The sequence below is a fragment of the Oncorhynchus mykiss genome, chromosome 26 (assembly GCF_057628025.1).
Source record: "Oncorhynchus mykiss isolate SJ-2025 chromosome 26, ASM5762802v1, whole genome shotgun sequence".
In the NCBI taxonomy this organism is placed as follows: Eukaryota; Metazoa; Chordata; class Actinopteri; order Salmoniformes; family Salmonidae; genus Oncorhynchus; species Oncorhynchus mykiss.
In genome coordinates, this window is record NC_143047.1 from 43,465,001 (window position 1) to 43,492,715 (window position 27,715).

Here is a 27,715-nt window from a genome sequence, read left to right on the forward strand (position 1 = left end):
ACCTCCTCTCTCCTCTCCTCAACCTCCTCTCCTCAACCTCCTCTCTCCTCAACCTCCTCTCTCCTCAACCTCCTCTCTCCTCAACCTCCTCTCTCCTCTCCTCAACCTCCTCTCTCCTCTCCTCTCCGGTTGTGTGTTTGTGATAAATTGACTTTACAGATTCTGTGTAGTCAGCAGACACTATCACAACCAACACAACTCATACCTACCCAGCCCAGTGTAGCCCTACCCAGTCCAGTGTAGCCCTACCCAACCCAGTATAGCCCTACCCAGCCCAGTGTAGCCCTACCCAGCCCAGTGTAGCTCTACCCAGCCCAGTGTAGCCCTACCCAGCCCAGTGTAGCCCTACCCAGCCCAGTGTAGCCCTACCCAGCCCACTGTAGCCCTACCCAGCCCTACCCAACCCAGCCCACTGTAGCCATACCCAGCCCACTGTAGCCATACCCAGCCCACTGTAGCCCTACCCAGCCCAGTCCACTGTAGCCCTACCCAGCCCACTGTAGCCCTACCCAACCCAGCCCACTGTAGCCATACCCAGCCCACTGTAGCCCTACCCAGTCCACTGTAGCCCTACCCAGACCACTGTAGCCCTACCCAGACCACTGTAGCCCTACCCAGCCCTACCCAACCCAGCCCACTGTAGCCCTACCCAGCCCACTGTAGCCATACCCAGTCCACTGTAGCCCTACCCAGCCCAATTCACTGTAGCCCTACCCAGCCCAGTGTAGCCCTAACCAACCCAATCCAGTGTAGCCCTACACAGCCCACTGTAGCCCTACCCAGCCCAATCCAGTGTAGCCCTACACAGCCCACTGTAGCCCTACCCAGCCCAATCCAGTGTAGCCCTACACAGCCCACTGTAGCCCTACCCAGCCCACTGTAGCCCTACCCAGCCCACTGTAGCCCTACCCAGCCCAGTGTAGCCCTACCCAGCCCAGTGTAGCCAAACCCAGCCCAGTGTAGCCCTACCTAGCCCAGTGTAGCCCTACCCAGCCCAGCCCTGCCCATTGTAGCCCAGCCCAGCCCAATCCAGTGTAGCCCTACACAGCCCACTGTAGCCCTACCCAGCCCACTGTAGCCCTACCCAGCCCGGTGTAGCCCTACCCAGCCCAGTCCAGTGTAGCCCTACCCAGCCCAGTGTAGCCCTACCTAGCCCAGTGTAGCCCTACCCAGCCCAGCCCTGCCCAGTGTAGCCCAGCCCAGTGTAGCCCTACCCAGCCCAGCCCACTGTAGCCCTACCCAGCCCACTGTAGCCCTACTCAGCCCAGTCCAGTGTAGCCCTACCCAGCCCAGTGTAGCCCTACCCAGCCCTGCCCACTATAGCCCTACCCAGCCCAGTGTAGCCCTACCCAGCCCACTATAGCCCTACCCAGCCCACTATAGCCCTACCCAGCCCACTATAGCCCTACCCAGCCCACTATAGCCCTACCCAGCCCAGCCCAGTGTAGCCCTACCCAGCCCAGCCCAGTGTAGCCCTAACCAACCCAATCCAGTGTAGCCCTACCCAGCCCACTGTAGCCCTAACCAGCCCAGTCTAGTGTAGTCCTACCCAGCCCACTGTAGCCCTACCCAGCCCAGTCCAGCCCTACCCAGCCCAGTGTAGCCCTACCCAGCCCAGTCCAGTGTAGCCCTACCTAGCCCAGTGTAGCCCAGCCCACCTAGCTATATAGCTGGTAACACTCCACAGAGAAATCATGTCTTACCACAGACAGACAGAGAACAGCACTATCCACCAGGGATGACCAATGACATGCCAGTTTGGAGTCAGTGAATAGCCAGCTCCAGCAGTCCTCTCTCTCTCAGTTGCCCTCTCCTCTGTGTCAGGACAGGAGCAGTTATCAATCAGTCAGTGGGTGGGGGTGGGGGGGGGGGGGGGGTTACATAGAACAGGCAGACTTCCAGGACCAGAGAGAGAGGGCATGCCGACTAAGGAACCCTTCAAGGGACTGGGGAGATACGGTATGTGTTTCTCTGGAGGTAGAGAGGGACTGGGGAGATACGGTGTTTCTCTGGAGGTAGAGAGATACGGTATGTGTTTCTCTGGAGGTAGGAGATACGGTATGTGTTTCTCTGGAGGTAGAGAGGGACTGGGGAGATACGGTGTTTCTCTGGAGGTAGAGAGAGACGGTATGTGTTTCTCTGGAGGTAGAGAGGGACTGGGGAGATACAGTGTTTCTCTGGAGGTAGAGAGGGACTGGGGAGATACGGTATGTGTTTCTCTGGAGGTAGAGAGGGACTGGGGAGATACGGTGTTTCTCTGGAGGTAGAGAGGGACTGGGGAGATACGGTATGTGTTTCTCTGGAGGTAGAGAGAGACTGGGGAGATAGTGTTTCTCTGGAGGTAGAGAGAGACTGGGGAGATACGGTGTGTGTTTCTCTGGAGGTAGAGAGGGACTGGGGAGATACAGTGTTTCTCTGGAGGTAGAGAGGGACTGGGGAGATACGGTATGTGTTTCTCTGGAGGTAGAGAGGGACTGGGGAGATACGGTGTTTCTCTGGAGGTAGAGAGGGACTGGGGTGATACAGTGTTTCTCTGGAGGTAGAGGGGGACTGGGGAGATACGGTATGTGTTTCTCTGGAGGTAGAGAGAGACTGGGGAGATACGGTGTTTCTCTGGAGGTAGAGAGGGACTGGGGAGATACGGTATGTGTTTCTCTGGAGGTAGAGAGAGACTGTATGTGTTTCTCTGGAGATAGAGAGAGACTGGGGAGATACAGTGTTTCTCTGGAGGTAGAGAGAGACTGGGGAGATACGGTATGTGTTTCTCTGGAGGTAGAGAGAGACTGGGGAGATACGGTATGTGTTTCTCTGGAGGTAGAGAGAGACTGGGGAGATACGGTATGTGTTTCTCTGAAGGTAGAGAGAGACTGGGGAGATACGGTGTTTCTCTGGAGGTAGAGAGGGACTGGGGAGATACGGTATGTGTTTCTCTGGAGGTAGAGAGGGACTGGGGAGATACGGTATGTGTTTCTCTGGAGGTAGAGAGAGACTGTATGTGTTTCTCTGGAGGTAGAGAGAGACTGGGGAGATACGGTGTTTCTCTGGAGGTAGAGAGGGACTGGGGAGATACGGTATGTGTTTCTCTGGAGGTAGAGAGAGACTGTATGTGTTTCTCTGGAGGTAGAGAGAGACTGGGGTGATACGGTATGTGTTTCTCTGGAGGTAGAGAGAGACTGGGGTGATACGGTGTTTCTCTGGAGGTAGAGAGGGACTGGGGAGATACGGTATGTGTTTCTCTGGAGGTAGAGAGAGACTGGGGAGATACGGTGTTTCTCTGGAGGTAGAGAGAGACTGGGGAGATACGGTATGTGTTTCTCTGGAGGTAGAGAGGGACTGGGGAGATACGGTATGTGTTTCTCTGGAGGTAGAGGGGGACTGGGGAGATACGGTGTTTCTCTGGAGGTAGAGAGGGACTGGGGTGATACAGTGTTTCTCTGGAGGTAGAGAGGGACTGGGGAGATACGGTATGTGTTTCTCTGGAGGTAGAGAGAGACTGGGGAGATACGGTATGTGTTTCTCTGGAGGTAGAGAGGGACTGGGGAGATACGGTATGTGTTTCTCTGGAGGTAGAGAGAGACTGGGGAGATACGGTATGTGTTTCTCTGGAGGTAGAGAGAGACTGGGGAGATACGTTTTTTCTCTGGAGGTAGAGAGAGACTGGGTAGATACGGTATGTGTTTCTCTGGAGGTAGAGAGGGACTGGGGAGATACGGTGTTTCTCTGGAGGTAGAGAGAGACGGTATGTGTTTCTCTGGAGGTAGAGAGGGACTGGGGAGATACGGTATGTGTTTCTCTGGAGGTAGAGAGAGACTGGGAGATACAGTGTTTCTCTGGAGGTAGAGAGGGACTGGGGAGATACAGTGTTTCTCTGGAGGTAGAGAGGGACTGGGGTGATACAGTGTTTCTCTGGAGGTAGAGAGGGACTGGGGAGATACGGTGTTTCTCTGGAGGTAGAGGGAGACTGGGGAGATACGGTATGTGTTTCTCTGGAGGTAGAGAGAGACTGGGGAGATACGGTATGTGTTTCTCTGGAGGTAGAGAGAGACTGGGGAGATACGGTATGTGTTTCTCTGGAGGTAGAGAGAGACTGGGGAGATACGGTGTTTCTCTGGAGGTAGAGAGGGACTGGGGAGCTGGTAAACAGACTCAGAGGACTGGCCACCCCACATAGCCTGGTTCCTCTCTAGGTTTCTTCCTAGGTTTTGGCCTTTCTAGGGAGTTTTTCCTAGCCACCGTGCTTCTACACCTGCATTGCTTGTTGTTTGGGGTTTTAGGCTGGGTTTCTGTATAGCACTTTGAGATATCAGCTGATGTACGAAGGGCTATATAAATACATTTGATTTGATTTGATTAGATAGGATCTCATGTGGCCCCACAGAGTTAAAGTAACGTTTTGTTCTGACCTCAGATGGTAGGAGAAGGAAATTTAAAAAAACATTACTTTGTTTTCTGAGGTTAACACAACAATCTCATCAAAGCAAAATAAATGGCAGTATGTTGGAGCAAAACGATGAAAGTAAAGCCCATTAAAGATAATTAGTAGACTAAAGAGAGAGAGAGTGTTTTGAAAAGTATACCCAGAAATTGTATCTGCGGAATTCAATTCGGAGCTCAGCTAGGGTTGATGAAATGTCTCTCTGTGAACTAGTCTTCCTTTTCAGAAGTGTGCTCAACACTAAAACACCTCATACACAGACAGGCATTAGCTTACATACCCTGGCTACTCACAAGTAGTGCACTATGTGGAGGAAAAGGGGGAAATTTGGGACGCACACCTAAAGTCAGACAGACACACCTTTCAGCCCTGTGTCTATGAAGGGAAAATCATATTTCTCGTTGTTAGGTAGAAATACATGTCTGTTTCCATTGGAGAGCTGAGATGATTCTGTTCAGTTAGAACACTTCCTTCCATTGGAGAGCTGAGATGATTCTGTTCAGTTAGAACACTTCCTTCCATTGGAGAGCTGAGATGATTCTGTTCAGTTAGAACACTTCCTTCCATTGGAGAGCTGAGATGATTCTGTTCAGGTAGAACACTTCCTTCCATTGGAGAGCTGAGTTGATTCTGTTCAGTTAGAACACTTCCTTCCATTGGAGAGCTGAGTTGATTCTGTTCAGGTAGAACACTTCCTTCCATTGGAGAGCTGAGATGATTCTGTTCAGTTAGAACACTTCCTTCCATTGGAGAGCTGAGTTGATTCTGTTCAGTTAGAACACTTCCTTCCATTGGAGAGCTGAGTTGATTCTGTTCAGGTAGAACACTTCCTTCCATTGGAGAGCTGAGATGATTCTGTTCAGGTAGAACACTTCCTTCCATTGGAGAGCTGAGATGATTCTGTTCAGTTAGAACACTTCCTTCCATTGGAGAGCTGAGTTGATTCTGTTCAGGTAGAACACTTCCTTCCATTGGAGAGCTGAGTTGATTCTGTTCAGGTAGAACACTTCCTTCCATTGGAGAGCTGAGATGATTCTGTTCAGTTAGAACACTTCCTTCCATTGGAGAGCTGAGATGATTCTGTTCAGTTAGAACACTTCCTTCCATTGGAGGGCTGAGTTGATTCTGTTCAGTTAGAACACTTCCTTCCATTGGAGAGCTGAGATGATTCTGTTCAGGTAGAACACTTCCTTCCATTGGAGAGCTGAGTTGATTCTGTTCAGTTAGAACACTTCCTTCCATTGGAGAGCTGAGTTGATTCTGTTCAGGTAGAACACTTCCTTCCATTGGAGAGCTGAGTTGATTCTGTTCAGGTAGAACACTTCCTTCCATTGGAGAGCTGAGATGATTCTGTTCAGTTAGAACACTTCCTTCCATTGGAGAGCTGAGATGATTCTGTTCAGGTAGAACACTTCCTTCCATTGGAGAGCTGAGTTGATTCTGTTCAGTTAGAACACTTCCTTCCATTGGAGAGCTGAGTTGATTCTGTTCAGTTAGAACACTTCCTTCCATTGGAGAGCTGAGATGATTCTGTTCAGGTAGAACACTTCCTTCCATTGGAGAGCTGAGTTGATTCTGTTCAGTTAGAACACTTCCTTCCATTGGAGAGCTGAGTTGATTCTGTTCAGTTAGAACACTTCCTTCCATTGGAGGGCTGAGTTGATTCTGTTCAGTTAGAACACTTCCTTCCATTGGAGAGCTGAGTTGATTCTGTTCAGTTAGAACACTTAATGGTAATGTTAATGTTCAGTAACAGGTCATGTTCAGTAGCTAGGGAGAGGTGGGTGGAGACCTGACAATCCACAGAGACAGGTAATGTTCAGTAGCTAGGAGGGGGTGGGTGGAGACCTGACACAATCCACAGAGACAGGTAATGTTCAGTAGCTAGGGAGAGGTGGGTGGAGACCTGACACAATCCACAGAGACAGGTAATGTTCAGTAGCTAGGGAGAGGTGGGTGGAGACCTGACACAATCCACAGAGACAGGTCATGTTCAGTAGCTAGGGAGAGGTGGGTGGAGACCTGACACAATCCACAGAGACAGGTCATGTTCAGTAGCTAGGAGGGGGTGGGTGGAGACCTGACACAATCCACAGAGACAGGTCATGTTCAGTAGCTAGGGAGAGGTGGGTGGAAGCCTGACACAATCCACAGAGACAGGTAATGTTCAGTAGCTAGGGAGAGGTGGGTGGAGACCTGACACAATCCACAGAGACAGGTAATGTTCAGTAGCTAGGGAGAGGTGGGTGGAGACCTGACACAATCCACAGAGACAGGTAATGTTCAGTAGCTAGGGAGAGGTGGGTGGAGACCTGAAACAATCCACAGAGACAGGTCATGTTCAGTAGCTAGGAGGGGGTGGGTGGAAGCCTGACAATCCACAGAGACAGGTAATGTTCAGTAGCTAGGGAGAGGTGGGTGGAGACCTGACACAATCCACAGAGACAGGTAATGTTCAGTAGCTAGGGAGAGGTGGGTGGAAGTCTGACACAATCCACAGAGACAGGTAATGTTCAGTAGCTAGGGAGAGGTGGGTGGAAGCCTGACAATCCACAGAGACAGGTAATGTTCAGTAGCTAGGGAGAGGTGGGTGGAAGCCTGACAATCCACAGAGACAGGTAATGTTCAGTAGCTAGGGAGAGGTGGGTGGAAGCCTGACAATCCACAGAGACAGGTAATGTTCAGTAGCTAGGGAGAGGTGGGTGGAGACCTGACACAATCCACAGAGACAGGTCATGTTCAGTAGCTAGGGAGAGGTGGGTGGAGACCTGAAAATCCACAGAGACGGGTAATGTTCAGTAGCTAGGGAGAGGTGGGTGGAGACCTGACACAATCCACAGAGACAGGTAATGTTCAGTAGCTAGGGAGAGGTGGGTGGAGACCTGACACAATCCACAGAGACAGGTCATGTTCAGTAGCTAGGGAGAGGTGGGTGGAAGTCTGACACAATCCACATAGACAGGTCATGTTCAGTAGCTAGGGAGAGGTGGGTGGAAGCCTGACACAATCCACATAGACAGGTCATGTTCAGTAGCTAGGGAGAGGTGGGTGGAAGCCTGACACAATCCACATAGACAGGTCATGTTCAGTAGCTAGGGAGAGGTGGGTGGAGACCTGACACAATCCACAGAGACGGGTAATGTTCAGTAGCTAGGGAGAGGTGGGTGGAGACCTGACACAATCCACAGAGACAGGTAATGTTCAGTAGCTAGGGAGAGGTGGGTGGAAGTCTGACACAATCCACAGAAACAGGTAATGTTCAGTAGCTAGGGAGAGGTGGGTGGAAGCCTGACAATCCACAGAGACAGGTAATGTTCAGTAGCTAGGGAGAGGTGGGTGGAAGCCTGACAATCCACAGAGACAGGTAATGTTCAGTAGCTAGGGAGAGGTGGGTGGAAGCCTGACAATCCACAGAGACAGGTAATGTTCAGTAGCTAGGGAGAGGTGGGTGGAGACCTGACACAATCCACAGAGACAGGTCATGTTCAGTAGCTAGGGAGAGGTGGGTGGAGACCTGACACAATCCACAGAGACGGGTAATGTTCAGTAGCTAGGGAGAGGTGGGTGGAGACCTGACACAATCCACAGAGACAGGTCATGTTCAGTAGCTAGGGAGAGGTGGGTGGAGACCTGACACAATCCACAGAGACAGGTCATGTTCAGTAGCTAGGGAGAGGTGAGTGGAAGTCTGACACAATCCACATAGACAGGTCATGTTCAGTAGCTAGGGAGAGGTGGGTGGAAGCCTGACACAATCCACATAGACAGGTCATGTTCAGTAGCTAGGGAGAGGTGGGTGGAGACCTGACACAATCCACATAGACAGGTCATGTTCAGTAGCTAGGGAGAGGTGGGTGGAGACCTGACACAATCCACAGAGACGGGTAATGTTCAGTAGCTAGGGAGAGGTGGGTGGAGACCTGACACAATCCACAGAGACAGGTAATGTTCAGTAGCTAGGGAGAGGTGGGTGGAGACCTGACAATCCACAGAGACAGGTCATGTTCAGTAGCTAGGGAGAGGTGGGTGGAAGCCTGACACAATCCACAGAGACAGGTCATGTTCAGTAGCTAGGAGGGGGTGGGTGGAAGCCTGACAATCCACAGAGACAGGTAATGTTCAGTAGCTAGGGAGAGGTGGGTGGAAGCCTGACACAATCCACAGAGACAGGTCATGTTCAGTAGCTAGGAGGGGGTGGGTGGAAGCCTGACAATCCACAGAGACAGGTAATGTTCAGTAGCTAGGAGGGGGTGGGTGGAAACCTGACATACACCCCCCCCCCCTCCCCCTGACTAGCTGGGTTGTATAGTAACAGGTGATGGATCCCCCCCTCCCCCCTGACTAGCTGGGTTGTATAGTAACAGGTGATGGATCCCCCCCTCCCCCCTGACTAGCTGGGTTGTATAGTAACAGGTGATGGATCCCCCCCTCCCCCCTGACTAGCTGGGTTGTATGGTAACAGGTGATGGATCCCCCCCTCCCCCCTGACTAGCTGGGTTGTATAGTAACAGGTGATGGATCCCCCCTCCCCCCTGACTAGCTGGGTTGTATAGTAACAGGTGATGGATCCCCCCTGACTAGCTGGGTTGTATAGTAACAGGTGATGGATCCCCCCCTCCCCCCTGACTAGCTGGGTTGTATAGTAACAGGTGATGGATCCCCCCCTCCCCCCTGACTAGCTGGGTTGTATAGTAACAGGTGATGGATCCCCCCCTCCCCCCTGACTAGCTGGGTTGTATAGTAACAGGTGATGGATCCCCCCCTCCCCCCTGACTAGCTGGGTTGTATAGTAACAGGTGATGGATCCCCCCCTCCCCCCTGACTAGCTGGGTTGTATAGTAACAGGTGATGGATCCCCCCCTCCCCCCTGACTAGCTGGGTTGTATGGTAACAGGTATGGATCCCCCCCTCCCCCCTGACTAGCTGGGTTGTATAGTAACAGGTGATGGATCCCCCCCTCCCCCCTGACTAGCTGGGTTGTATAGTAACAGGTGATGGATCCCCCCCTCCCCCCTGACTAGCTGGGTTGTATAGTAACAGGTGATGGATCCCCCCCTCCCAGCTGGGTTGTATGGTAACAGGTGATGGATCCCCCCCTCCCCCCTGACTAGCTGGGTTGTATAGTAACAGGTGATGGATCCCCCCTCCCCCCTGACTAGCTGGGTTGTATAGTAACAGGTGATGGATCCCCCCCTCCCCCCTGACTAGCTGGGTTGTATAGTAACAGGTATGGATCCCCCCCTCCCCCTTGACTAGCTGGGTTGTATAGTAACAGGTATGGATCCCCCCTCCCCCCTGACTAGCTGGGTTGTATAGTAACAGGTATGGATCCCCCCCTCCCCCCTGACTAGCTGGGTTGTATAGTAACAGGTATGGATCCCCCCCTCCCCCCTGACTAGCTGGGTTGTATAGTAACAGGTATGGATCCCCCCCTCCCCCCTGACTAGCTGGGTTGTATAGTAACAGGTGATGGATCCCCCCCTCCCCCCTGACTAGCTGGGTTGTATAGTAACAGGTGATGGATCCCCCCCTCCCCCCTGACTAGCTGGGTTGTATAGTAACAGGTGATGGATCCCCCCCTCCCCCCTGACTAGCTGGGTTGTATAGTAACAGGTGATGGATCCCCCCCCTCCCCCCTGACTAGCTGGGTTGTATAGTAACAGGTGATGGATCCCCCCTGACTAGCTGGGTTGTATAGTAACAGGTGATGGATCCCCCCTGACTAGCTGGGTTGTATAGTAACAGGTGATGGATCCCCCCCTCCCCCCTGACTAGCTGGGTTGTATAGTAACAGGTGATGGATCCCCCCCTCCCCCCTGACTAGCTGGGTTGTATAGTAACAGGTGATGGATCCCCCCCTCCCCCCTGACTAGCTGGGTTGTATAGTAACAGGTGATGGATCCCCCCCTCCCCCCTGACTAGCTGGGTTGTATAGTAACAGGTATGGATCCCCCCTCCCCCCTGACTAGCTGGGTTGTATAGTAACAGGTGATGGATCCCCCCCTCCCCCCTGACTAGCTGGGTTGTATAGTAACAGGTGATGGATCCCCCCCTCCCCCCTGACTAGCTGGGTTGTATAGTAACAGGTATGGATCCCCCCTCCCCCCTGACTAGCTGGGTTGTATAGTAACAGGTGATGGATCCCCCCCTCCCCCCTGACTAGCTGGGTTGTATAGTAACAGGTGATGGATCCCCCCCTCCCCCCTGACTAGCTGGGTTGTATAGTAACAGGTGATGGATCCCCCCCTCCCCCCTGACTAGCTGGGTTGTATAGTAACAGGTGATGGATCCCCCCCTCCCCCCTGACTAGCTGGGTTGTATAGTAACAGGTGATGGATCCCCCCCTCCCCCCTGACTAGCTGGGTTGTATAGTAACAGGTGATGGATCCCCCCCTCCCCCTGACTAGCTGGGTTGTATAGTAACAGGTGATGGATCCCCCCCTCCCCCCTGACCAGCTGGGTTGTATAGTAACAGGTGATGGATCCCCCCTCCCCCCTGACTAGCTGGGTTGTATGGTAACAGGTGATGGATCCCCCCCTCCCCCCTGACTAGCTGGGTTGTATAGTAACAGGTGATGGATCCCCCCCCTCCCCCCTGACTAGCTGGGTTGTATAGTAACAGGTGATGGATCCCCCCCTCCCCCCTGACTAGCTGGGTTGTATAGTAACAGGTGATGGATCCCCCCCTCCCCCCTGACTAGCTGGGTTGTATAGTAACAGGTGATGGATCCCCCCTGACTAGCTGGGTTGTATAGTAACAGGTGATGGATCCCCCCTGACTAGCTGGGTTGTATAGTAACAGGTGATGGATCCCCCCCTCCCCCCTGACTAGCTGGGTTGTATAGTAACAGGTGATGGATCCCCCCCTCCCCCCTGACTAGCTGGGTTGTATAGTAACAGGTGATGGATCCCCCCCTCCCCCCTGACTAGCTGGGTTGTATAGTAACAGGTGATGGATCCCCCCCTCCCCCCTGACTAGCTGGGTTGTATAGTAACAGGTATGGATCCCCCCTCCCCCCTGACTAGCTGGGTTGTATAGTAACAGGTGATGGATCCCCCCCTCCCCCCTGACTAGCTGGGTTGTATAGTAACAGGTGATGGATCCCCCCCTCCCCCCTGACTAGCTGGGTTGTATAGTAACAGGTATGGATCCCCCCTCCCCCCTGACTAGCTGGGTTGTATAGTAACAGGTGATGGATCCCCCCTCCCCCCTGACTAGCTGGGTTGTATAGTAACAGGTGATGGATCCCCCCCTCCCCCCTGACTAGCTGGGTTGTATAGTAACAGGTGATGGATCCCCCCCTCCCCCCTGACTAGCTGGGTTGTATAGTAACAGGTGATGGATCCCCCCCTCCCCCCTGACTAGCTGGGTTGTATAGTAACAGGTGATGGATCCCCCCCTCCCCCCTGACTAGCTGGGTTGTATAGTAACAGGTGATGGATCCCCCCCTCCCCCCTGACTAGCTGGGTTGTATAGTAACAGGTGATGGATCCCCCCCTCCCCCCTGACCAGCTGGGTTGTATAGTAACAGGTGATGGATCCCCCCCTCCCCCCTGACTAGCTGGGTTGTATGGTAACAGGTGATGGATCCCCCCTCCCCCCTGACTAGCTGGGTTGTATAGTAACAGGTGATGGATCCCCCCCTCCCCCCTGACTAGCTGGGTTGTATGGTAACAGGTGATGGATCCCCCCCTCCCCCCTGACTAGCTGGGTTGTATAGTAACAGGTGATGGATCTGTTCTCTGCATCATGCTCAGTGGGGTTTCACTGGCAGAGAGGAGAAAGGAGCCAGCATCAAGCTGATCTTCATTTAGACACTGTAGCCTTTGGCAGGGTGAGGGGTGACAGTCTCACAGTATGTCAGACAGAGAGAGAGAGAGAGAGAGAGAGAGAGAGGGGGACAGAGAGAGAGGGACAGAGAGAGAGAGAGAGACAGAGAGAGAGAGAGAGAGAGACAGAGAGAGAGAGAGAGAGACAGAGAGAGAGAGAGAGACAGAGAGAGAGAGAGAGAGAGAGAGAGAGAGAGAGAGAGAGAGAGAGACAGAGAGAGAGAGAGAGACAGAGAGAGAGAGAGAGAGACAGAGAGAGAGACAGAGACAGAGAGAGAGACAGAGAGAGAGAGAGACAGAGAGAGAGAGAGAGACAGAGAGAGAGAGACAGAGAGAGACAGAGAGAGAGAGACAGAGAGAGAGAGAGAGAGAGAGACAGAGAGAGAGAGAGAGAGAGAGAGACAGACAGAGAGACAGAGAGAGAGAGAGACAGAGAGACAGAGAGACAGAGAGAGAGAGAGAGAACGCAAGAGAGCGAGAGTGTGTGTGTAAATATGGTGTGTGTAGGTGGGGTGCTCCAGGAGTTGCCCTTTAAAGGTTCACTCCCCCCACCCCCCCCACCCCTTTCCCCTCACATCACCCAGTGACAACACATCAGGGGGGAGGGGGGGTCTTCCCCTCCTCACCCTCTCATAGCCTCAGCAGACTCTCTGGGGTAAATACTAATTACCCCTCTATCCAACACACAGAAGTTGGTTGAGAGTAGGGCTGACCCCATTTAGTCGACTGGTCAATGGGCTGTTGGTCAGCTGAGATTTCTTTAGCCAAATAGTAGTACAAATATATATAATAATATCATGGTGTACAAGACGCCTGTCTGATTGGCACCTGTCTGATTGGACTGATCCATTGTGGAGAGGCCGTGGGGGATGGAACAGTCCATCACTAAGACATGTGCTACTGAAATTCTATACGATTCCATTACATAAGAACAATGGTGCAACACTAAATCAAAATATTATTTTATAACAAATGCGCTTGGATAGCGGTCGCTAACCGAATTGGCGCCTTTTCCTGGACCATGTTGCTATGTGGATAATAGCAGAGTTAACCAGCGTATTGGTGTTGAGAACAATGTGACGGAGACAGCGGTGGAGTGAGGAGACGAGGAAAAGAGCACTTCCTCCTCAATTGTGTTAAACAATTAAAAAGGCAAGGAAACGCCAACATAATTAGGTCTATAATCAATAGCCTAACTGTTAAATGTGCCTGGCTTTAATAAATCCTCCATTTATACACTACATATACACAAAAGTATGTGGACACCCCTTCAAATTAGTGGATTTCGGGCTATTTCAACCACACCCATTGCTGACAGGTGTATAATAATCGGGCACACTGCCATGCAATCTCCATAGACAAACACGGGCAGTCGAATGGCCTTCCTGAAGAGCTCTGTGACTTTCAACGAGGCACCGTCATAGGCAGCCACCTTCCTAACAAGTCAGTACGTCCAATGTCTGCCCTCCTAGAGCTGCCCCGGTCAACTGGAAGTGCTGATATTGTGAAGTGTAAACGTCTAGGAGCAACAACGGCTCAGCTGCGAAGTGGTAGGCCGCACAAACTCACAGAACGGGACCGCTGAGTGCTGAAGTGCGTAAAAATCATCTGTCCTCGGTTGCAACACTCCACTACCGAGTTCCAAACTGCCTCTGGAAGCAACGTCGGCACAATAACTGTTTGTTCGGAAGCTTCGTGAAATGGGTTTCCATGGCCGAGCTGCCGCACACAAGCCTAAGATCACCATGCGCAATGCCAAGCGTCGGCTGGAGTGGTGTAAAGCTTGCCGCCATTGGACTCTGGACCAGTGGAAACGCGTTCTCTTGGAGTGATGAATCACGCTTCACCATGTGGCAGTCCGACGGACGAATCTGGGTTTGGCGGATGCCAGGAGAACGCTACTTGCACCAATGCATAGTGCCAACTGTAAAGTTTGGTGGAGGAGGAATAATGGTTGTGGACTGTTTTTCATGGTTCGGGGCCCTTAGTTCCAGTGAAGAAAAATCTTAACGCTACAGCATACAATAATGACATTCTAGACGATTCTGTCCTTCCAACTTTATGGCAACAGTTTGGGGAAGGCTGTTTCCTGTTTCAGCATGACAACGCCCCCCGTGCACAAAGCAGAAATGGTTTGTTCAGATCGGTGTGGAAAAACTTGACTGGTATGCACAGAGCCCTGACCTCAACCCCATTGAACAACTTTGGGATGAATTGGAACACTGACTGCGAGCCGGGCCTAATTAGCCCAACAACAGTGCCCGACCTCACTAATGCTTGTGGCTGAACAGAATCAATTCCTCGCTAGGAATGTTCCAACATCTTGTGGATAGCTGCCCCGCTTCCAGTTCATTTGTCACGTCCTCTGCATCCATTTTGCCGTCACGGGTTCAGAGTTTGTTATAACTAATTTATTGATGTGATTATGCTACGCTACAGGCCAGGTCCTATTGATATGATTATGCTACGCTACAGGCCAGGTCCTATTGATGTGATTATGCTACGCTACGCTACGCTACAGGTCAGGTCCTATTGATGTGATTATGCTACGCTACAGGCCAGGTCCTATTGATGTGATTATGCTACGCTACGCTACGCTACGCTACAGGTCAGGTCCTATTGATGTGATTATGCTACGCTACGCTACGCTACAGGTCAGGTCCTATTGATGTGATTATGCTACGCTACAGGCCAGGTCCTATTGATGTGATTATGCTACGCTACGCTACGCTACGCTACAGGTCAGGTCCTATTGATGTGATTATGCTACACTACGCTACGCTACAGGTCAGGTCCTATTGATGTGATTATGCTACGCTACAGGCCAGGTCCTATTGATATGATTATGCTACGCTACAGGCCAGGTCCTATTGATGTGATTATGCTACGCTACGCTACGCTACAGGTCAGGTCCTATTGATGTGATTATGCTACGCTTCAGGTCAGGTCCTATTGATGTGATTACGCTACGCTACGCTACAGGTCAGGTCCTATTGATGTGATTACACTACGCTACAGGTCAGGTCCTATTGATGTGATTATGCTACGCTACAGGTCAGGTCCTATTGATGTGATTATGCTACGCTACAGGTCAGGTCCTATTGATGTGATTATGCTATGCTACAGGTCAGGTCCTATTGATGTGATTATGCTACACTACACTACACTACAGGTCAGGTCCTATTGATGTGATTATGCTACGCTACGCTACAGGTCAGGTCCTATTGATGTGATTACACTACGCTACAGGTCAGGTCCTATTGATGTGATTATGCTACGCTACAGGTCAGGTCCTATTGATGTGATTATGCTACGCTACAGGTCAGGTCCTATTGATGTGATTATGCTATGCTACAGGTCAGGTCCTATTGATGTGATTATGCTACACTACACTACAGGTCAGGTCCTATTGATGTGATTATGCTACGCTACAGGTCAGGTCCTATTGATGTGATTATGCTACACTACAGGTCAGGTCCTATTGATGTGATTATGCTACGCTACAGGTCAGGTCCTATTGATGTGATTATGCTACACTACGCTACGCTACAGGTCAGGTCCTATTGATGTGATTATGCTACACTACAGGTCAGGTCCTATTGATGTGATTATGCTACGCTACAGGTCAGGTCCTATTGATGTGATTATGCTATGCTACGCTACGCTACAGGTCAGGTCCTATTGATGTGATTATGCTACGCTACAGGTCAGGTCCTATTGATGTGATTATGCTACACTACAGGTCAGGTCCTATTGATGTGATTATGCTATGCTACAGGTCAGGTCCTATTGATGTGATTATGCTACGCTACAGGTCAGGTCCTATTGATGTGATTACGCTACGCTACAGGTCAGGTCCTATTGATGTGATTATGCTACACTACGCTACGCTACAGGTCAGGTCCTATTGATGTGATTATGCTACACTACAGGTCAGGTCCTATTGATGTGATTATGCTACGCTACAGGTCAGGTCCTATTGATGTGATTATGCTACACTACGCTACGCTACGCTACAGGTCAGGTCCTATTGATGTGATTATGCTACAGGTCAGGTCCTATTGTTGACTATGCTACGCTTCAGGTCAGGTCCTATTGATGTGATTACGCTACGCTTCAGGTCAGGTCCTATTGATGTGATTACGCTACGCTACGCTACAGGTCAGGTCCTATTGATGTGATTATGCTACGCTTCAGGTCAGGTCCTATTGATGTGATTACGCTACGCTACGCTACAGGTCAGGTCCTATTGATGTGATTATGCTACGCTACAGGTCAGGTCCTATTGATGTGATTATGCTACGCTACAGGTCAGGTCCTATTGATGTGATTATGCTATGCTACAGGTCAGGTCCTATTGATGTGATTATGCTATGCTACGCTACAGGTCAGGTCCTATTGATGTGATTATGCTATGCTACGCTACAGGTCAGGTCCTATTGATGTGATTATGCTACGCTTCAGGTCAGGTCCTATTGATGTGATTATGCTATGCTACGCTACAGATCAGGTCCTATTGGTGATTATGCTACTCTACAGGTCAGGTCCTATTGATGTGATTATGCTACTCTACAGGTCAGGTCCTATTGATGTGATTATGCTACGCTACAGGTCAGGTCCTATTGATGTGATTATGCTACGCTACAGGTCAGGTCCTATTGATGTGATTATGCTACGCTACGCTACAGGTCAGGTCCTATTGATGTGATTATGCTACACTACAGGTCAGGTCCTATTGATGTGATTATGCTACGCTACAGGTCAGGTCCTATTGATGTGATTATGCTATGCTACAGGTCAGGTCCTATTGATGTGATTATGCTACACTACAGGTCAGGTCCTATTGATGTGATTATGCTACGCTACAGGTCAGGTCCTATTGATGTGATTATGCTACGCTACGCTACGCTACAGGTCAGGTCCTATTGATGTGATTACACTACGCTACAGGTCAGGTCCTATTGATGTGATTATGCTACACTACAGGTCAGGTCCTATTGATGTGATTATGCTACAGGTCAGGTCCTATTGTTGACTATGCTACGCTTCAGGTCAGGTCCTATTGATGTGATTACGCTACGCTACGCTACAGGTCAGGTCCTATTGATGTGATTACGCTACGCTACGCTACGCTACGCTACAGGTCAGGTCCTATTGATGTGATTATGCTACGCTACAGGTCAGGTCCTATTGATGTGATTATGCTACGCTACAGGTCAGGTCCTATTGATGTGATTATGCTATGCTACAGGTCAGGTCCTATTGATGTGATTATGCTATGCTACGCTACAGGTCAGGTCCTATTGATGTGATTATGCTATGCTACGCTACAGGTCAGGTCCTATTGATGTGATTATGCTACGCTTCAGGTCAGGTCCTATTGATGTGATTATGCTATGCTACGCTACAGATCAGGTCCTATTGGTGATTATGCTACTCTACAGGTCAGGTCCTATTGATGTGATTATGCTACTCTACAGGTCAGGTCCTATTGATGTGATTATGCTACGCTACAGGTCAGGTCCTATTGATGTGATTATGCTACGCTACAGGTCAGGTCCTATTGATGTGATTATGCTACGCTACGCTACAGGTCAGGTCCTATTGATGTGATTATGCTACACTACAGGTCAGGTCCTATTGATGTGATTATGCTACGCTACAGGTCAGGTCCTATTGATGTGATTATGCTACACTACGCTACGCTACAGGTCAGGTCCTATTGATGTGATTATGCTACACTACAGGTCAGGTCCTATTGATGTGATTATGCTACGCTACAGGTCAGGTCCTATTGATGTGATTATGCTACACTACGCTACGCTACGCTACAGGTCAGGTCCTATTGATGTGATTATGCTACAGGTCAGGTCCTATTGTTGACTATGCTACGCTTCAGGTCAGGTCCTATTGATGTGATTACGCTACGCTACGCTACAGGTCAGGTCCTATTGATGTGATTACACTACGCTACAGGTCAGGTCCTATTGATGTGATTATGCTATGCTACAGGTCAGGTCCTATTGATGTGATTATGCTACAGGTCAGGTCCTATTGTTGACTATGCTACGCTTCAGGTCAGGTCCTATTGATGTGATTACGCTACGCTACGCTACGCTACGCTACGCTACAGGTCAGGTCCTATTGATGTGATTACGCTACGCTACGCTACAGGTCAGGTCCTATTGATGTGATTATGCTACGCTACAGGTCAGGTCCTATTGATGTGATTATGCTACGCTACAGGTCAGGTCCTATTGATGTGATTATGCTATGCTACAGGTCAGGTCCTATTGATGTGATTATGCTATGCTACGCTACAGGTCAGGTCCTATTGATGTGATTATGCTACGCTTCAGGTCAGGTCCTATTGATGTGATTATGCTATGCTACGCTACAGATCAGGTCCTATTGGTGATTATGCTATGCTACGCTACAGATCAGGTCCTATTGATGTGATTATGCTACTCTACAGGTCAGGTCCTATTGATGTGATTATGCTACTCTACAGGTCAGGTCCTATTGATGTGATTATGCTACGCTACAGGTCAGGTCCTATTGATGTGATTATGCTACGCTACAGGTCAGGTCCTATTGATGTGATTATGCTACGCTACGCTACAGGTCAGGTCCTATTGATGTGATTATGCTACACTACAGGTCAGGTCCTATTGATGTGATTATGCTACGCTACAGGTCAGGTCCTATTGATGTGATTATGCTATGCTACAGGTCAGGTCCTATTGATGTGATTATGCTACACTACAGGTCAGGTCCTATTGATGTGATTATGCTACGCTACAGGTCAGGTCCTATTGATGTGATTATGCTACGCTACGCTACGCTACAGGTCAGGTCCTATTGATGTGATTACACTACGCTACAGGTCAGGTCCTATTGATGTGATTATGCTACACTACAGGTCAGGTCCTATTGATGTGATTATGCTATGCTACGCTACAGGTCAGGTCCTATTGATGTGATTATGCTACGCTACAGGTCAGGTCCTATTGATGTGATTATGCTACGCTACAGGTCAGGTCCTATTGATGTGATTACACTACGCTACAGGCCAGGTCCTATTGATGTGATTACACTACGCTACAGGCCAGGTCCTATTGATGTGATTATGCTACGCTACAGGTCAGGTCCTATTGATGTGATTATGCTACGCTACAGGTCAGGTCCTATTGATGTGATTATGCTACGCTACGCTACAGGTCAGGTCCTATTGATGTGATTACACTACGCTACAGGCCAGGTCCTATTGATGTGATTATGCTATGCTACAGGTCAGGTCCTATTGATGTGATTATGCTATGCTACGCTACAGGTCAGGTCCTATTGATGTGATTATGCTATGCTACGCTACAGGTCAGGTCCTATTGATGTGATTATGCTACAGGTCAGGTCCTATTGATGTGATTATGACGCTACAGGTCAGGTCCTATTGATGTGATTATGCTATGCTACGCTACAGGTCAGGTCCTATTGATGTGATTATGCTATGCTACGCTACAGGTCAGGTCCTATTGATGTGATTATGCTACACTACAGGTCAGGTCCTATTGATGTGATTATGCTACGCTACAGGTCAGGTCCTATTGATGTGATTATGCTACGCTACAGGTCAGGTCCTATTGATGTGATTATGCTACGCTACAGGTCAGGTCCTATTGATGTGATTATGCTACTCTACAGGTCAGGTCCTATTGATGTGATTATGCTACGCTACAGGTCAGGTCCTATTGATGTGATTATGCTACGCTACAGGTCAGGTCCTATTGATGTGATTATGCTATGCTACGCTACAGGTCAGGTCCTATTGATGTGATTACGCTACGCTACGCTACAGGTCAGGTCCTATTGATGTGATTATGCTACGCTACAGGTCAGGTCCTATTGATGTGATTATGCTACACTACAGGTCAGGTCCTATTGATGTGATTATGCTATGCTACAGGTCAGGTCCTATTGATGTGATTATGCTACGCTACGCTACAGGTCAGGTCCTATTGATGTGATTACACTACGCTACAGGCCAGGTCCTATTGATGTGATTATGCTATGCTACAGGTCAGGTCCTATTGATGTGATTATGCTATGCTACGCTACAGGTCAGGTCCTATTGATGTGATTATGCTATGCTACGCTACAGGTCAGGTCCTATTGATGTGATTATGCTACAGGTCAGGTCCTATTGATGTGATTATGACGCTACAGGTCAGGTCCTATTGATGTGATTATGCTATGCTACGCTACAGGTCAGGTCCTATTGATGTGATTACGCTACGCTACGCTACAGGTCAGGTCCTATTGATGTGATTACGCTACGCTACAGGTCAGGTCCTATTGATGTGATTATGCTACGCTACGCTACAGGTCAGGTCCTATTGATGTGATTATGCTACGCTACGCTACAGGTCAGGTCCTATTGATGTGATTATGCTACGCTACAGGTCAGGTCCTATTGATGTGATTATGCTACGCTACGCTACAGGTCAGGTCCTATTGATGTGATTACGCTACGCTACAGGTCAGGTCCTATTGATGTGATTATGCTACGCTACAGGTCAGGTCCTATTGATGTGATTATGCTACGCTACGCTACAGGTCAGGTCCTATTGATGTGATTACGCTACGCTACAGGTCAGGTCCTATTGATGTGATTACGCTACGCTACAGGTCAGGTCCTATTGATGTGATTATGCTACGCTACGCTACGCTACAGGTCAGGTCCTATTGATGTGATTATGCTACGCTACAGGTCAGGTCCTATTGATGTGATTATGCTACGCTACAGGTCAGGTCCTATTGATGTGATTATGCTAAGCTACAGGTCAGGTCCTATTGGTCACGCGCATGTGATGCATACATGTGTCACGTAAAGAGAGCAAAGGGGGTTGAGGGAATGTTTTTCCTAAAACAAAATGAGGGATTTCAGTAACAGAACTTTTCAGTCAGAAATGGCAACATGGACAGCGTGATAAACACTTGTAGTTCTCTGTGGTCGATGCAGCAGAGAGGAGAGAGAGAGTCAACGAGTCACACAGTCACTCGCTGTAAAAACATAAATATATCATTAACACAGAGCAGCAAGTCTGAGCACAATCAAATCAGATGCACTCGGACTCCCTCTACTCATTCGCGTGTCTTAAATTATTTCATCAAACAGTTCGCTTAAAGCATCAGACAGGCTCAGTGAATATAGTTGATTTGATTAAAACACAGAGGATGCGTCTTTATATGGTTGCCTAAGATAGTTTGTTGTTGTTGTCGGGGACAACCCTAGTTGAGAGGAAAGAGATAAACATTTGTTTCAGTCATTTCACCAACCGTCCAACCCTGTTCCCTGGGACACAGCCAGCCATCCAACCCTGTTCCATGTGACACAGCCAGCCGTCCAGCCCTGTTCCCTGTGACACAGCCAGCCGTCCAGCCCTGTTCCATGTGACACAGCCAGCCGTCCAGCCCTGTTCCCTGTGACACAGCCAGCTGTCCAGCCCTGTTCCCTGTGACACAGCCAGCTGTCCAGCCCTGTTCCCTGTGACACAGCCAGCTGTCCAGCCCTGTTCCCTGTGACACAGCCAGCCGTCCAGCCCTGTTCCATGTGACACAGCCAGCCATCCAGACAGACAGAGACATCCATCCAGACAGCCAGACAGAGACATCCGTCCAGACAGACAGAGATAGACATCCGTCCAGCCAGACAGCCAGAGACATCCGTCCAGACAGACAGAGATAGACATCCGTCCAGCCAGACAGACAGAGATAGACATCCGTCCAGACAGACAGACATAGACATCCGTCCAGACATAGACATCCGTCCAGACAGACAGACATAGACATCCGTCCAGACAGACAGACATAGACATCCGTCCAGACAGACAGACATCCGTCCAGCCAGACAAAGATAGACATCCGTCCAGCCAGACAAAGATAGACATCCGTCCAGCCAGACAAAGATAGACATCCGTCCAGCCAGACAAAGATAGACATCCGTCCAGCCAGACAAAGATAGACATCCGTCCAGCCAGACAAAGATAGACATCCGTCCAGCCAGACAAAGATAGACATCCGTCCAGCCAGACAGACATAGACATCCGTCCAGACAGACAGACAGACACATCCGTCCAGACAGACAGACAGACACATCCGTCCAGACAGACAGACAGAGACATCCGTCCAGACAGACAGACAGAGACATCCGTCCAGACAGACAGACAGAGACATCCGTCCAGACAGACAGACAGAGACATCCGTCCAGACAGACAGACAGAGACATCCGTCCAGACAGACAGACAGAGACATCCGTCCAGACAGCCAGAGACATCCGTCCAGACAGCCAGAGACATCCGTCCAGACAGCCAGAGACATCCGTCCAGACAGCCAGAGACATCCGTCCAGACAGCCAGAGACATCCGTCCAGACAGCCAGAGACATCCGTCCAGACAGCCAGAGACATCCGTCCAGACAGCCAGAGACATCCGTCCAGACAGCCAGAGACATCCGTCCAGACAGCCAGAGACATCCGTCCAGACAGCCAGAGACATCCGTCCAGACAGCCAGAGACATCCGGACACGTCCTGACTCCCCACCACCCGAACACGTCCTCCCAACCCTAACACACTCACTCACCCCTACCTTGGATCCATCTACACTGATGATGCGGTAGCTGTTGCGTGTGGAGTCGTAGAAGTAGGAAACGGTGACTGCCTGTTTGCTGGCTGGGACCCAGTTCTTCTTGGTGGTCGGGTCAATCTGGAACACATGGGCCCTGGTGGTGAAGATTGGCTGCTCCCTGCACGAGACAAGGAAGAGATGGAGAGAGGGAAAGAGGAGGAGGAGAGAGAGGGAAAGAGGAGGAGGAGAGAGGGGGAAAGAGGAGGAGGAGAGAGAGGGAAAAAGGAGGAGGAGCGAGAGGGGGAGGAGGAGCGAGAGAGGGGGGAGGAGGAGCGAGAGAGGGAGGGAGAGGGATGAGAAGGAGAAGATTAGGAGGAGACCTCTAGTTTGGGTTGGAAGCTCTAGTAATTAATGGTTTGGGGTGTTAGAAACTCCCATGTATTCTATAGGTCAGTCTAAGAGCACATGCATTAGCGTGGAAATACTGAAAGTAACGGAAGTCAAAAACACATAAGAACTAGATGACAGCAGGTCAGGTTCTGTGGTGTGAGTTGAGTACTGGGAGAGATCCAGGTCAGTAGATGACAGCAGGTCAGGTTCTGTGGTGTGAGCTGAGTACTGGGAGAGATCCAGGTCAGTAGATGGCAGCAGGTCAGGTTCTGTGGTGTGAGTTGAGTACTGGGAGAGATCCAGGTCAGTAGTTTAGCCTGCTGCAGTGTAACATATTGCTGTAGCAGTCACCTGGGATGCCAGATCCTCAGTTTCCCTCCCAGTGGAGAGCAGGTGTTAATGTAACACTAACCCTGGAAATCACCTGGCAACCCGCAGCCAATTAGCACTTCATCAGCCCAAGCCTCTCACAGGAGGGAAGGAAAACACACAGGCACTACACGAGCCCTATCAAGTTATAGGGAGAAGAAACACCACCACAGACACAGTCTCGGCTGCTCACAGGGTATCAGAGTCCTCCTGGTCAGCTGTTTTAATACCCGGCTGCATTAAGACTAAGGCTGGTAATTGCCGAGGACATCACGATTCCATATCACCACCATACTTTAGGTGTGATTCCATATCACCACCATACTTTAGGTGTGATTCCATATCAACACCATACTTTAGGTGTGATTCCAGATCACCACCATACTTTAGGTGCGATTCTCACAATTCTCAACCAATATTTTATTGTGATTTGATGTTCCACACATATTGCTCACTATATGTCTCCTGCAGAGAGAAGAGAGACATGAGAAAACTAAATGTTGATCAGTCAGGGAAAGTGTTGAAAACACATTGGCTCACAATTTAAAGATGGAGAACAAGCTATAGGATGAAACATACCTAGGTGCAGGGTCAGACTATTAGAGCTAGCTAACGCTACCTACTAAAAATACCACACACACACACACACACACACAGAGCCGTCGGAAAGTATTCAAACTCGTTGACTTTTTCCACATTTTGTTACGTTACAGCGAAAATGGAAGGTGAACCTTCGCCTCAGTCTGAAGTCCTGAGTGCTCTGGAGCAGGTTTCCATCAAGGATCTCTCTGTACTTTGCTGCGTTCATCTTTCCCCTCGTTCCTGACTAGTCTCCCAGTCCCTGCTGCTTAAAAACATCCCCATAGCATGACGCTGTCACCACCATGCTTCACTGTAGTGATGGTGCCAGGTTTCCTCCAGACGTGAAGCTTGATATTCAGGCTAAAGAGTTCAATCTTGGTTTCATCAGACCAGAGAATCGTGTTCCTCATGGACTGAGTCCTTTAGGTGCCTTTTGGCAAACTCCAAGCGGGCTGTCATGTGCCTTTTCCGTCTGGCCACTCTACCATAAAGGCCTGATTGGTGGAGTGCTGCAGAGATCGTTGTCCTTCTGGAAGGTTCTCCCATCTCCACAGAGGAACTCTAGAGACCACCAGGTTCTTGGTCATCTCCCTGACCAAGGCCCTTCTCCCCCAATTGCTCAGTTTGGCCGGGCGGCCAGCACTAGGAAGAGTCTTTGCGGTTCCAAACATCTTCCATTTAAGATTGATGGAGGCCACTGTGTTCTTGGGGACCTTCAATGCTGCAGTCATTTTTTGCTACCCTTCCCCAGATCTGTACCTCGACACAATCCTGTGTCGGAGCTCTACGGACAATTCCTTCGATCTCATGGCTTGGTTTTTGCTCTGACATGCACTGTCAACTGTGGGACCTTATATAGACAGGTGTGTGTCATTTCCAAATCATGTCCAATCAATTGACTTTACCACAGGTGTACTCCGATCAAGTGGTAGAAACATCTCAAGCATGCTCAATAGAAACAGGATGCACCAGAGCTCAAATTTCGAGTCTCCTAGCAAAGGGGCTGAATACTAATGTAAATAAGGCATTTCTGCTTAAAAAATGATAAAATATGCAAAACAAATGGGAAACACCTGTTTTTGCTTTGTCCTGATGGGATATTATGTGTAGTTGCTGAGATTTTTATTTATTTAATCCATTTTAGAATAAGGCTGTAACGTAACAAAATGTGGAAAAAGTCAAAGGGTCTGAATACTTTCCGAAGGCACAGTATATCTAAAATATATATATATAAATATATATAAATAAATAAATGGTCCCACATCCAAAGTACATCCAGCGAACAGGGGGTCGAAAACAGATTATTGATGAAAGAGGACAAAGGAGGCTGACACGAACTGTGCAGCTCAACAGAAGGGCTACAGTTAGTCGACCTACAGTCCAGCTCAACAGAAGGGCTACAGTTAGTTCGACCTACAGTCCAGCTCAACAGAAGGGCTACAGTTAGTTCGACCTACAGTCCAGCTCAACAGAAGGGCTACAGTTAGTCGACCTACAGTCCAGCTCAACAGAAGGGCTACAGTTAGTCGACTTATACAGTCCAGCTCAACAGAAGGGCTACAGTTAGTCGACCTACAGTCCAGCTCAACAGAAGGGCTACAGTTAGTTCGACCTACAGTCCAGCTCAACAGAAGGGCTACAGTTAGTTCGACCTACAGTCCAGCTCAACAGAAGGGCTACAGTCAGTCGACCTACAGTCCAGCTCAACAGAAGGGCTACAGTTAGTTCGACCTACAGTCCAGCTCAACAGAAGGGCTACAGTTAGTTCGACCTACAGTCCAGCTCAACAGAAGGGCTACAGTTAGTCGACCTACAGTCCAGCTCAACAGAAGGGCTACAGTTAGTCGACCTACAGTCCAGCTTAACAGAAGGGCTACAGTTAGTCGACCTACAGTCCAGCTCAACAGAAGGGCTACAGTTAGTCGACCTACAGTCCAGCTCAACAGAAGGGCTACAGTTAGTCGACCTACAGTCCAGCTCAACAGAAGGGCTACAGTTAGTCGACTTATACAGTCCAGCTCAACAGAAGGGCTACAGTTAGTCGACCTACAGTCCAGCTCAACAGAAGGGCTACAGTTAGTCGACCTACAGTCCAGCTCAACAGAAGGGCTACAGTTAGTCGACCTACAGTCCAGCTCAACAGAAGGGCTACAGTTAGTCGACCTACAGTCCAGCACAACAGAAGGGATACAGTTAGTCGACTTCTACAGTCCAGCTCAACAGAAGGGCTACAGTTAGTCGACTTATACAGTCCAGCACAACATGGTGCATAAAATAACACACAACTCGTCGTGACCTTGACACGAATGGGGTACGGCAGCCGACGACATTACAGAGTTCCCCTTCTGAGAGAATGCCAAGAGTGTTATCAAGGCAAAGGGTGGCTACTTTGAAGAATCTAAACTCTCAAATATATTTGGATTTGTTTAACACTTTTTTGGTTACTACATGATTCCATATTTTTTTTATTCATAGTTTTGATGTCCACTATTATTCTACAATGTAGAAAATAGTAAAAAATAAAGAAAACCCCTTGAATGAGAAGGTGTGTCCAAACTTTTGACTGGTACTGTTTCTATATAAACACTTTCTGATATTTTATAGATCCATATTTCGAGTCAAATATCAATATAATATCATCCAAAAAATATCACGATATGTCTATCAACTTCCCCCCCCCCATCAATAATTAAGACGGTTTAAACCTCTGCAGCCCCCTGGTCCCTGTGTGTGTACTGTTGTCGTCTGGTGGACATCTGTTAGGAAGATTATCAACTGTAATTCTTGCATTTCGGACATCATCAAGGGTGTAGGCAACAAGGACGTAGGCAACAAGGGCGTAGGCAACAAGGACGTAGGCAACAAGGACGTAGGCAACAAGGGCGTAGGCAACAAGGACGTAGGCAACAAGGACATAGGCAACAAGGACATAGGCAACAAGGACATAGGCAAAAAGGACATAGGCAACAAGGACATAGGCAACAAGGACATAGGCAACAAGGACATAGGCAACAAGGACATAGGCAACAAGGACATAGGCAACAAGGACATAGGCAACAAGGACATAGGCAACAAGGACATAGGCAACAAGGACATAGGCAACAAGGACATAGGCAACAAGGACATAGGCAACAAGGACATAGGCAACAAGGACATAGGCAACAAGGACATAGGCAACAAGGACATAGGCAACAAGGACATAGGCAACAAGGACATAGGCAACAAGGACATAGGCAACAAGGACATAGGCAACAAGGACATAGGCAACAAGGACATAGGCAACAAGGACATAGGCAACAAGGACATAGGCAACAAGGACATAGGCAACAAGGACATAGGCAACAAGGACATAGGCAACAAGGACGTAGGCAACAAGGACGTAGGCAACAAGGACATAGGCAACAAGGATGTAAGATTTACATGTAAAAGGCTACATATTCCACAGCCTATCAGAGGGGTGGGGGGGGTGACTTTTCTACATCGGTC

General features: G+C 49.5%; 1 protein-coding gene across 5 annotated transcripts in view; it reads right to left on the reverse strand.

Moving 5' to 3' along the window:
- homer2 (homer scaffold protein 2) overlaps positions 1-27,715 on the reverse strand; it is a 140,238-nt gene that overhangs the window by 70,641 nt on the left and 41,882 nt on the right. For 3 of the 5 annotated variants that reach the window (XM_090223194.1, XM_090223193.1, XM_090223195.1), the window contains exon 2: positions 22,910-23,066. In XM_090223194.1, the coding sequence (XP_090079320.1) occupies positions 22,910-23,066 (157 nt within the window). Of the gene's footprint in view, positions 1-22,903; positions 23,067-27,715 lie in introns of all 5 variants that reach the window. The other 2 variants (XM_090223192.1, XM_090223191.1) reach the window with 1 other exon arrangement.